The 13515-nt window shown below is 49.3% G+C and overlaps 1 protein-coding gene across 1 annotated transcript in view; it reads right to left on the bottom strand.

The window, feature by feature from the left end:
* Positions 1 to 13515, bottom strand: part of gatad2b (GATA zinc finger domain containing 2B) — a 60369-nt gene that overhangs the window by 10647 nt on the left and 36207 nt on the right. The window contains exons 2-3 of the mRNA XM_056438589.1: positions 5852 to 6235; positions 3503 to 3632 (exon numbers count right to left, since the gene is read on the bottom strand). Of these exons, the coding sequence (XP_056294564.1) occupies positions 3503 to 3632; positions 5852 to 6234 (513 nt within the window). The 5' untranslated portion in view covers position 6235. The remainder of the gene's footprint in view (positions 1 to 3502; positions 3633 to 5851; positions 6236 to 13515) is intronic.

Below are 13515 nucleotides of genomic sequence, written 5' to 3'. Positions count from 1 at the left end.
ACCCCGAGACCCAGAGAGACACCTGGGACCCCAAGAGACACCTGGGACCTAAAGACTCCTAGAGACACTTGGGACCTAAAGACTCATAGAGACTCCTAGAGACACCTGGGACCTAAAGACTCCTAGAGACACCTGTGACGTAAAGACTCATAGAGACACCTGTGACCTAAAGACTCCTAGAGACACTTGGGACCTAAAGACTCATAGAGACTCCTAGAGACACCTGTGACCTAAAGACTCCTAGAGACACCTGGGACCTAATTACTCCTAGAGACACCTGTGACCTAAAGACTCCTAGAGACACCTGGGACCTAATTACTCCTAGAGACACCTGGGACCTAAAGACTCCAAGAGACACCTGGGACCTAATTACTCCTAGAGACACCTGTGACCTAAAGACTCCTAGAGACACCTGGGACCTAATTACTCCTAGAGACACCTGTGACCTAAAGACTCCTAGAGACACCTGGGACCTAATTACTCCTAGAGACACCTGTGACCTAAAGACTGCTAGAGACACCTGGGACCTAAAGACTCCTAGAGACACCTGGGACCTAAAGACTCCTAGAGACACCTGTGACCTAAAGACTCCTAGAGACACCTGTGACCTAAAGACTCATAGAGACACCTGTGACCTAAAGACTCCTAGAGACACCTGTGACCTAAATACTCCTAGAGACTCCTAGAGACACCTGTGATCTAAAGACTCCTAGAGACACCTGTGACCTAAAGACTCCTAGAAACACCTGGGACCTAAATACTCCTAGAGACACCTGTGACCTAAAGACTCCTAGAAACACCTGGGACCTAAAGACTCCTAGAAACACCTGTGACCTAAATACTCCTAGAGACACCTGTGATCTAAAGACTCCTAGAGACACCTGTGACCTAAAGACTCCTAGAAACACCTGGGACCTAAATACTCCTAGAGACACCTGTGACCTAAAGACTCCTAGAGACACCTGTGACCTAAAGACTCATAGAGACACCTGGGACCTAAAGACTCCTAGAGACACCTGGGACCTAAAGACTCCTAGAGACACCTGGGACCTAAATACTCCTAGAGACACCTGTGACCTAAAGACTCCTAGAGACTCCTAGAGACACCTGTGACCTAAAGACTCCTAGAGACACCTGTGACCTAAAGACTCCTAGAGACTCCTAGAGACACCTGTGACCTAAAGACTCCTAGAGACACCTGTGACCTAAATACTCCTAGAGACACCTGTGATCTAAAGACTCGTATAAACACCTGGGACCTAAATACTCCTAGAGACACCTGTGACCTAAATACTCCTAGAGACACCTGTGATCTAAAGACTCGTATAAACACCTGGGACCTAAAGACTCCTAGAGACACCTGTGACCTAAAGACTCCTAGAAACACCTGGGACCTAAATACTCCTAGAGACACCTGGGACCTAAAGATTCCTAGAGACTCCTAGAGACACCTGTGATCTAAAGTCTCCTAGAAACACCTGTGACGTAAAGACTCATAGAGACACCTGTGACCTAAAGACTCCTAGAGACACCTGGGACCTAAAGACTCCTAGAGACACTTGGGACCTAAAGACTCATAGAGACTCCTAGAGACACCTGTGACCTAAAGACTCCTAGAGACACCTGTGACCTAAAGACTCCTAGAGACACCTGGGACCTAAAGACTCCTAGAGACACCTGTGACCTAAAGACTCCTAGAGACACCTGTGACCTAAAGACTCCTAGAGACACCTGGGACCTAATTACTCCTAGAGACACCTGGGACCTAATTACTCCTAGAGACACCTGTAACCTAAAGACTCCTAGAGACACCTGGGACCTAATTACTCCAAGAGACACCTGTGACCTAAAGACTCCTAGAGACACCTGGGACCTAATTACTCCTAGAGACACCTGTGACCTAAAGACTCCTAGAGACACCTGGGACCTAAAGACTCCTAGAGACACCTGGGACCTAAAGACTCCTAGAGACACCTGGGACCTAAAGACTCCTAGAGACACCTGGGACCTAAAGACTCCTAGAAACACCTGTGACCTAAAGACTCCTAGAGACACCTGTGACCTAAAGACTCCTAGAGACACCTGTGACCTAAATACTCCTAGAGACTCCTAGAGACACCTGTGATCTAAAGACTCAGAGACACCTGTGACCTAAAGACTCCTAGAAACACCTGTGACCTAAATACTCCTAGAGACACCTGGGACCTAAAGACTCCTAGAGACACCTGGGACCTAATTACTCCTAGAGACACCTGGGACCTAATTACTCCTAGAGACACCTGGGACCTAAAGACTCCTAGAGACACCTGTGACCTAAAGACTCCTAGAAACACCTGTGACCTAATTACTCCTAGAGACACCTGGGACCTAAAGACTCCTAGAGACACCTGTGACCTAAAGACTCATAGAAACACCTGTGACCTAAATACTCCTAGAGACACCTGTGACCTAAAGACTCCTAGAGACACCTGTGACCTAAAGACTCCTAGAGACACCTGGGACCTAAAGACTCCTAGAAACACCTGGGACCTAAATACTCCTAGAGACACCTGGGACGTAAAGACTCCTAGAGACACCTGGGACCTAAATACTCCTAGAGACACCTGTGACCTAAAGACTCCTAGAGACACCTGTGACCTAAAGACTCCTAGAGACTCCTAGAGACACCTGTGACCTAAAGACTCCTAGAGACTCCTAGAGACACCTGTGACCTAAATACTCCTAGAGACACCTGTGACCTAAATACTCCTAGAGACACCTGTGATCTAAAGACTCGTATAAACACCTGGGACCTAAATACTCCTAGAGACACCTGTGACCTAAATACTCCTAGAGACTCCTAGAGACACCTGTGACCTAAAGACTCCTAGAAACACCTGGGACCTAAATACTCCTAGAGACACCTGGGACCTAAAGATTCCTAGAGACTCCTAGAGACACCTGTGACCTAAAGTCTCCTAGAAACACCTGGGATCTCAAGACTCCTAGAGACACCTGGGACCTAAAGACTCATAGAGACTCCTGTGACCTAAAGACTCCTAGAGACTCCTGGGACCTAAAGACTCCTGGAGACTCCTGGGACCTAAAGACTCCTAGAGACTCCTGGGACCTAAAGACTCCTGGAGACTCCTGGGACCTAAAGACTCCTAGAGACACCTGGAACATAAAGACCCCTCGAGATACCTGTGACCTAAAGACTCCTAGCGACTCCTGGGACCTAAAGACTCCTGGGACAGAGACTCCTAGATACTCCTGGAACCTAAAGACTCCTAGAGACTCCTGGGACCTAAAGACTCCTAGAGACTCCTGGGACCTAAAGACTCCTAGAGACTCCTGGGACCTAAAGACTCCTAGAGACTCCTGGGACCTAAAGGCTCCTAGAGGATCCTGGGACCTCAAGGCGGTCTACATACGCCGTCCTAAATGATGACTTGTCCCGAGGACCGTCCAGACGTCCTCCTGACTGACATGTCTTGAGGTCCATCACGTCCCGAGGCCTCACCTTGAACAGGTCCAGGTTGGCGTGGTGCAGGCGCTCCTCGGGCCGCGGTGTGGTTCTGGGACTGGACGCCTCGTTGTCCGACAGGATGATGACGTCTGGAGACGGAGTTCGTCTGTCCAGGTCCACGTCGCTACACCGGAGAGGACAGAGGAGCACGTTTAGGAGAATCTGGTTGTCATCAACACTGGATGTGGACATGGAGCCGAGGCGGCATCAGGAACACACCGGGTCAAAGGTCAACACTGCCCCTAAGAAATATAATGTTGCCCCTGATACCACGAGGAGAGGCAACACATGCCCCTTAATGTCCTCTAAGAATTATGCTAATTTAATAGCATTTTGTTTTTGTTTCTTTTGTGTGTCCTATCTGTATTGCCGTACTGTACACAAACAAAATCATTAAATATAATGTCGAAGGCTCCGAATGTAGTCGTAGACGACTGTTTTCATCTTTAAGATCTTTACGTCATTTCATTCAATTTAAAATCTAAATATATAAACACCCACTCCTGTGGAAGTAGTCCTTTAAATACAAATATTAAAAGTAATCGTTTTCGCCTAAACTTTTGGAAGTGGCTAATTTTGAACACCTTCAGAATAAAAGCTTCGTTATCCTTCAGTCGTAATAACTCTACCATGCCCAGTACTTGCATGGTTGTCATGGCAGCAGCAATGTCAGGGTGCTATCGGTCTGGCGGACGTAGGGCCGAAGCTCCTGGCAGCTTTGAGGAGTAATCAAAGGAAGAGTCACGTTTCCCTGGGCTGACCACAGAGCCTGGGTTGGGTGAGGGCTGGAGCCTCGTGCGCTGCACTAGGGGATACGCTGACGCTTCATTCGGGGTGCAAAAGCAATTGATTGCATCTCAAAAATAAAAGAGCAACCCTGTTGTGTAAAGGCCTCAAGGACAGTGGGTGCTGCATGCTGTACAGACTGCAAAGCCCCATGGGACATCTTGGCAATGAGAGTGCCTTCAACCAGGATTCTTCCTCCTGGCCAGCAGGGGGCCACTTCAGGGGGGGGCAGAGAGGACAAAACATCGCATAATGCAGCGGACGCTTTAGCACACGACGCTGTCCAGCCTGGGAGTGTTCAGGCTCACAACTTTCACTCCTTCACAGGGTTTCTATATTTTATTAAAGTGAATTCTTAGTGGCCTAAAAACCACGTGTTAAAGGGTTTGTTGTACTTGGCTCCTCCCACTGGCGTCACAGCGGGTTGAAAGAAAACCAAGATGACATAACCGCAAAGCCGCAGTTCACAAACCAATGGGTGACATGAAGGCGACCATATTGGATCCGATCAGTCTCTGATCTGGTACGGTCAGACTGGGTCCATCTGAGGGACTCATTCAAAATAATAACATGATCTAAGTCCAGGGTTGTGTTTCTAACACAGCTTCACATCAACTGTACAATTATTTGGTTTGTAGCTAATTAGGTGAACGTCTGTTTCTGTAAGAACAGCCGCTCTGTATCATCATCAAATAAGATTTATAAATGAACAATATACAAGTTGTTTTCCGTATGTGGGGAGTCTTCTCTGGTAGGGAGCAGAACAGCTGGGTGGCCATGATGTCATCGCTAGCTATATCACTCACTGGTCAGTGAGATCACCTGACCTAGCATGTTGTTGTTATTATTGCTATTTACTTGTGAGTGGGTTTGATGCCATGTCCCTCCGGACCAGCATGGGTAAACCACCCATGCTGGTCCGGAGTGATCTTCAAAGATATTCAGTTCAGTTTACTGTGTCCAGCCCAGAATAATAACATCCTCCCCTCAGAGGGCTTTGCTGTACACACACAGCATCCTGATCCCAGGACCTCGCATCGGATCAGGACAAACCACCCCAACTAAATAAAATCAGAAAAAACCTTTCAGGGGGGAAGAAAAGGGAAAAGAAACCTTCAGATCTGTTCCCCAAACAAGAAGCCTGCCGCTCACAGTAAATAATGGAGCACTGTCACGGAGCCTGCATGGGAAGACTTAGAGGAAGAAAGAGAAACTGAGATCCACCCGACAGGCGGTCTGACCTGTGTATTAGACGCATTACTACATACGTGCATACTTTATGTGAACAGGGTCCAGAATTATTTTGTTATGCAAATCAAGTCAAACAGCCTGTGCTGTGTGACAACGTATAGATCAGTGAGAGCAGCAGGCTCCGCCCCCTGGTCCTTCCTCCTCCTCACGTGACACCCGATGACGTGGGACAGCAGGTGGAAACAATCACACGTCTTTGACGGTCTTTTCATCCGGGCTTCCTATTGGTCACACGTGTACGTTTCCTACTCTGTCACGTGTTTGAGTAGAGATGTCTGTTCTTACGTGTAAAGACGGTATTCTCACCATCTTCTCCCAGCGCTCATGTCCACCGGCTCGTCCATCATGTTCTCCTTCCCATTCTTACTGGGGCCAATATGGCTGCCGTGGCCTCCCAGCCGAAGACTCCCGTTCATCTTCTCCTCGTAAACGGCGCCCATGAGACTCTGGTGGTGGTGGAGGGTGCTGGCTCCGGGCCCCTTGCCGTCGCCCATGGGCCCCCCGACCTCCAGGGCCGCCAGGTCGGCGAGGTCCTTGCGCTTGAGCAGCGCCAGCATCTTGAGGCGCTCCATGGCCTCGTGGCCCTCCATCTTGAGGCGCTTGGCCAGCGCCTCCTCTCGCTCGCTGGGCGACTCCAGGCCTCGCTTCAGCAGGTTGAGCCTCAGCGCCTCCTCGGACATCCGCTCCATGCTGGAGGAGACGGGGGGACAGAGGGGTTACCAGAGACACACACACACACACACACACACACACACACACACACACACACACACACACACACACACACACACACACACACACACACACACACACACACACACACACACACACACACACACACACACACAATCCTCTTCCATTCATGTCAAACACTCATATATCTTCTGCTAACACGGGTTTGAACACTGTCACTGCAGAGCTGTCACCATGTGTCTATCTATCCACCTCCTACTGTGATTGGTCAGAGGGGACAAGGTGGGCGGGGTTAGATGATATACACGCTGTCCTGTTATAGCAGCTGTATCTACCTGAGATTCACCTGTGATGGTTTTATGGAGACTCGGATCTGGACGAGGACAAAGGCACACGGGTTGATCCATTTTGAAAAAAACTCCAATTTTAAATTATTTTGGCGAGCATTGCGATATGATTCGCTATATTTTGCTTTTTTAGAAGCTCACGGAGTGATTTTGCGTGGGCTGATGACAACATTTCATTTAAAATGAAATACTGGGCCTTCTGTGATTTGAATATTGCGGTACATTTTTTAGGTTTGAGAATGTGAACGCATCAGAGTTCACAGCATCATGATGTTCATGACATCTGTATATGTTGGTGGTATTCTGACGCTAACGCATCCCCAACTGTTGAACAGTTCTGGTCCAGGAACCAACACACGACTTTAGGAGTCTGCATGAGGGCAGATGTTCACCGTGGAGCCTGGAGGACTGCTCGCTCTGCACAGGGCTCCTCTGGAGAAGGTCCACACGCTGAACCCCCTGGTGGACACGGAGGGGTGGTGGGACTCGTGTCCGTCCTCCTCCGCTCACACACACACACACACGCCGGCTCGTCCACTCCACAGATGAACTGGCCTCTAACTGGGCAGACAAAGGAATCCTATTGCTCACGAGAGTAGGTGGCGCATATTGAGAGGAGCAATGCAGTTATAACATTGGGTATTTATAAAGAAACAAGTCCATGAATCAGCCTGAAGTGCAGACTCAGAGTTTGCTTCTGTGGGTAGAGTCCTGAACATTCGCCCTCCACCATAACCCCCAGTCGTATTGAACCGGAGGGACAGTCCCTCACATATCAGAGGGATTAATCCACGAGCAGCCCAGATGAGCAGCTGACCGTCAGCTCACTGACGTGGAAGTGGGTTAAACACAGCGGGCTAAGAATAGCTTGTGCTTGATGGTGACACGTACATGTATGAGACGTGTGACGCCTCCGTGTGTATGTGCTGGTGATTCCTACCAGTCCTATGGGCCCATGTGACTAGATCCATGGTGGCGGTTGACAGAGAAGGGGACCAATCAAGAAGCGGCAGCAGAGCACCCGCTGGAGGAAATGACCAGGCAGAAAGTCCCGCCTCACTTTAATGAAGTTTAGAGTCACAGTGCACCAGGAGCAGGCCACGGCGTGACCCCCCCCCCCCCCCCCCCCGGGTGTGGAGGAGGGCCTTTCATTACTCCTGAGAGGTGGCTTCTGGACTTCCTGTCTCATCGTTAAGCTAGAAGCATTGCTCGGTCCAACATTGATCTGCACCACAAGAACAGGAAACTCCAATAAAGCCCTGCAGTAAATACAGCCAGTACCACCGAACACAGAGTTACAGAGTTACAGAGCCGGAGTGTGAACGCAGCACTTTGCACGTGAGCGAGTAACTCCAGGCCAGATGTAGAATACAGCAGAGAAGGTTCTGGAACTCCCTCCCCCCACACATAAGACAATCAGACTCCATCACATCATGCAAGTCTCGACTCTAAACTCACCTGTTCAAACTGGCATACTCTTTAAAACTGGACCCTGTGCACTTCACTTGTTTTTATGTTAATGTTCTGTTTCTATCTTTCATGCTTTTATCTTTTCTCCTGCAGTGTTTCCCCTAGTTTTACAGCTTCAGGGGGCGGGACTAGTGCCGCTGCTAGCCATGTTGGTGCCCTAAGCTTAACTCCTTCACGATGCCCCCCCCGACCCACTGCGACCACACGGTCCTGTATTATTTTATTGTAAGGTGACTTGAAAGGCGCCTCCAAATAAAATGTATTATTATTATTATTATTATTAAAAGCCTGCCCGGTCGTGGCTCCAAGGAATCAACCAACATGTTTATGGCGGATGCTAACAATGCGACCGGATGTCAGGGCGTGTGCACACACATCGATGTGGCTCACTATCGTGTGTCGACATGTCCGCGACCGGTATCGACGACTTTGAAAATAAATCCTGAACACAGTTACGCAATGAGAATACAATATGTACTTTATACTGTCACATACTTGTTTGATGTGCATTTCAGGTCAGCGTGGTCTCCGCTGAGAGGTGCAGTAGTTTTGATGCAATTTGTCTATTTTTAAGTTATCAAAATGTGATGTATCCATTAGACGACATGTACAACATCAAGTTGTGTCTTCAGCTCCACTTTTACATTTTATTATGAGTATTGCAATGCAGTGCATGGATGTGTTGCAGCGCAGTACTTCCTCTAGGTGTTGACGTGAGGTGCTCGTCAATACACAACCCTAATAAGCAGATTGAGTTCCACTTGTGCTCCATTAATTCACGAGTCCCCCCCCCCCCCTCCCCGTGTGTTTCTGAAACAAGCAAAGAGACCCGCTCAATAAATCCAGCTGTTAAAATCATATTTGCAAAGTGTATGTAATATCATACGGAAGATGGAGGATTATCTTACTCTATGATCGCCGCTGGTCGGATTGAACAAAGACCAACTGCAGGGGGGGGGGGAGTATACGGCCATCAGACGGCCCCATGTCCACACTCTGAACATTTCCTTAACACATATTACTACATTTGTATTTTAATGGTGACCTTGATCTGAACCCTCAGAGCCCTGAGTCTGTCGGAGTGGGCCCCGTACCCGGGTTTGGAATGTTGCAACCCGTTTTCTACAAATCACAAACACAAGATATTAGTGACTATTGTGGACACGCACACGCACACACACACACACACACACACACACACACACACACACACACACACACACACACACACACACACACACACACACACACACACACACACACACACACACACACACACACACACACACACACACACACACACAACTGCTTAGAAAAGTAAAATCACATGTCTAAGCATAAACACATATCCGCTTCTCCCTCCATCATGAAAGACAGAGCCTCATATGTGTGTGTGTGTGTGTGTGGCCAGACTACATGCAAATGGCTGCTTTTCATTTGCAGCACGGCAGCAATGCCACCTGGGCCGGCGCTGAATTTGGCACCGGAAAAAAAACAAGTGTACAGCAGAGCGTCAGAGATTTAATTGTCACGTTATCACTTAATCAGCTTTCTATTAGCAGATTATTCCTGCCGGTTCCCCTCATCTATTGTACAGCGGTGTCTAATCGCTTTATCCTTAACGTCTCTGTTATCCATCACATCTCCAGCAGCCTCTTTAGCACGGGGGGGGGGGGGGGGAGGAGCCTGAATGGAAGCGCTGCGCCGCCCTCCCCGACTCTTCTTCTCCTCCAATTAATTTGCGACGCGGCGGAGGAGCCGAGTCGTCGCCTCCATTTGCTGGGAGGAAAAACACAGGCAGCCCCTGCAACCTCTCCGCCGAGCCTCCACCTTTAATGAGCCAGAAAGCACCGCCGAGACGGGCGCAGATGAGCCAATCAGGGCCGGCCTTGTGCTGCGCGTCAGTAACTAGCCCCCCCCCCTGGCCACCGACTGCCTTTACATAATATAATGACTGTTTCAGTCAGCTGCTACACGAGCCACACTCCCGCTCAAGCCACCCCCCCCCCCCATCTCTCCCACTACCTCCCCCCCCCTAGCTGTGGGCACTCTGCCAGGCCGATGCAATAAAGGAAAAGGAAAGAAACGGAGACATTGTGAGAGAGAGGTGGAAAAGACACGCGGAGCTCCACCTGGAGCATCGAGCGGGCACCAGGACGCGCTGGGCAGGTAGACATCTTTACAAATATATACGTATCTATATATGATCAGACAGAACCGCTCACACTGGGCTGAGCACCAAGCAGAGAGGCGCGCACACACACACACACACACACACACACACACACACACACACACACACACACACACACACACACACACACACACACACACACACACACACACACACACACACACACACACACACACACACACACACACACACACACACATTCCAGCAGAAGGCAGGATTCTGTAAGCCCTGTCCTGCTCCAGCTGTAGAGGACCACAAAGAAACCCCTCCCTGCTCCTCTCCCCTCCCCAGCCCCCCTCCCTGCTCCTCTCCCCTCCCCAGCCCCCCTCCCTGCTCCTCTCCCCTCCCCCAGCCCCTCTAACCCAGCGTCTCCCCCTTCGCTCACTGTAAAAATAAACACATGCTTACTTCCAGGGGCCCCTTAAATGTAGCCAGAGCTGAGCGTTTCATTTGATAATACTGCAGCAGCCAATCAGGAGTGTGTACGCAGCCTGTGAGGCGTGTGTCATGGGGGGTGATGAAGGAGTGACAGCCCACATACAGTAGAGGGATTCTTTTTCCATCTGCGCCATCTCACACACGTCTTTGTGTGTGTGAGTGAACAGGGAGAGAAAGGAGGCAGCGATGGCAGCTCCCTCCTGATGTAATGCCAACTCTTAATTCCCTCTGCCCATCCCCCACCCAACGATCCACACACACACACACACACACACATACAGAGGCACACACAAACACACACACACATAGACACACACGGCTGCTACTAAATGTCCTCCCTGTCCTGTGAACCCGCCTCCTACCCCTCTCCTACCCATACCCTCTCCTCTCCTCTCCTACCCCTTTCCTCTCCTACCCCTTCACTCTCCTCTCCCTCTCCTCTCCTACCCCTCTCCCTTTCCTCTCCCTCTCCTCTCTTACCCATTTCCTACCCCTCTCCTACCCATTTCCTCTCCTACCCCTCTCTACCCATCCCCTCTCCTACCCCTCTCCTCTCCTACCCCTCTCCTCTCCCTCCCTCTCCTACCCCTTTCCTCTCCCTCTTCTACCCCTCTCTACCCATCTCCTCTCTTACCCCTCTCCTACCCCTTTCCTCCCCTCTCCTACCCCTCTCCTCTCCTACCCCTCTCCTCTCTTCTCCCTCTCCTCTCTTACCCCTTTCCTACCCCTCTCTACCCCTCTCCTCTGCTACCCCTCTCCTCTCCTACCCCTCTCCTCTCCTACTCCTCTCCTCTGCTACCCCTCTCCTCACCTACCCCTCTCCTCTCTTCTCCCTCTCCTCTTACCCCTTTCCTACCCCTCTCCTCTCCTACTCCTCTGCTACCCCTCTCCTCTCCTACCCCTCCTCTCCTCTCTTACCCCTTTCCTACCCCTCTCCTCTCCTACCCCTCTCCTACTCCTCTGCTACCCCTCTCCTCTCCTACCCCTCTCCTCTCCTACCCCTCTCCTCTCCCTCTCCTCTCCTACCCCTCTCCTGCTCCATCCTGGGTTAGCACCGTTAATTGCCCCCTGAGTGTAATGGTGCCATGGCCGTGTCCCTCTGCTGCTTATCTCACACACAATCTGCATCACGATCATTCATCTGGCTGATGCAACTCTACTGCACACCAGTGTGCTTTCTTCTCTCCTCCACCTCCACCTTCTCCACCACCTCCTCTTCCTCCTCCTCCTCCTCCACCTCCTGGATGCTGCTTTTTACACGAGCGATGTGTTTCATTTCTCCACCGTCTGATTGGTCGGTGGACGTGGAGCTTATCGCTGAGGAGCAGGAGCCGGTGTGTCAGCCCTGACTTCCCACTCCACCCAAAGACACACAAAAAGGAATGAAAAAAAAAAAAAAAAAAAAAAGGTGCAATTACTGATCCGGTGCCGCGGATCACTCACCGCCTCCATTTGTGCCATTAATTCTGCCGTCAAAATGGTGGTTATGGGAGCAAAATGGCTGCCATTGCACTAAATTGGCAGGACCCCGAATCCAAATCAATATCCCGTTAAGCTGCTCGAGCTTCTCATTGGTCTGCAGAGACAAAGAAACAGCATCCACGAGGGTCCGGGGCTTTTTACAGACTTTACATCATTTCTTAAATTCCTTTTTTTTAAAAGGCTCTTGCATTTGACACATACCCATGTGTTATACATCAACACTCGTAGAACAACCTCAGCTCTCTGCAGAATGAAGCACCATTGTCTTGAGGTAAAGTGTAAAGAGGTCATTCGGGCCTAAAGCTCAAAATGAAATCCGATTTATTAAAAATTCTGTGTGAAAACATTTCTTCATGTGGACGAAATGATTGGTGATGGAAATACCAAAGCCGTGGTTCACAAACGTGGTGGAGTGTATGAATCAAATAGTAATGCATGTAATAAAAGTCTGGAACCAGATTTTGTAATATGGTTTCGGGTTGCTGTCACTCGACTTTCACCAAATGTGAGCGACAGAGGAAACGGGACTGAGCACGGACGTATAAATGAATAAAAATATAAAAACAAACTGTTCACTGACTGAAAACGGCCGTGTTCCTCCGAAGTGGGGCGGTCCTGAGTGATCCCATCGGGTAGTTACACACAAAATATTGACGGACACACGATTCCACAAATGACGTTGCCGGGCGGAGCTCGGCGGGAACGGCACACGGCTCTTTGGGCCGCTGTTTCTTTTTGGAGTAAACATCATTCATGATGATTATTATCATCATTGGAACTGGAGACATCGGCCCCCATCTATTTCATCTAAGTCTCACAAGTCAGCTGGATGAGCGGCCGTTGAGCCAACGTTCAGAACCAGAGATATCCACAGAGACACACTCATATATGTAGCAGCGGAGAACCTAAGGAAATTATCCATTTAGCTGGTACCATATTCAAAAGATCAAGCAGTCATTAGCCGATTGATATTAAAAAGCTAAATGAGGAGAGAGAGGAGACAGGTGGGGAGGAAGAGACAACGAGATGTGACTGATGATGTCAGGGCCCTGATACAGGGGACTGAATACAAGATCCGTTTCTATTAGTACTAATATTAACATACAAAAACACACTTACAAGTAAAGGTCCTGCATTCAAAATCTTACTTCATTAAAAGTATAGATCGCTATTTAGTCAAGAACATGTGGCTTTATGGTGGTGACATGATTACAACTATTAGATCATTATTACCTTCGCATTGAAAATGCGGAAGGTTATGTTTTGATCGCCGTGTATTCATTTATTTATTTGTTTGCGTGTTACTCGCATAACTCAAAAAGTTTTAAATTGAATCACATGACATT

Source organism: Pseudoliparis swirei, chromosome 1 (assembly GCF_029220125.1).
Source record: "Pseudoliparis swirei isolate HS2019 ecotype Mariana Trench chromosome 1, NWPU_hadal_v1, whole genome shotgun sequence".
Lineage (NCBI taxonomy): Eukaryota > Metazoa > Chordata > Actinopteri > Perciformes > Liparidae > Pseudoliparis > Pseudoliparis swirei.
Note: the sequence above shows the minus strand (reverse complement) of the source record. Positions and strands in the feature narration are given on the sequence as shown.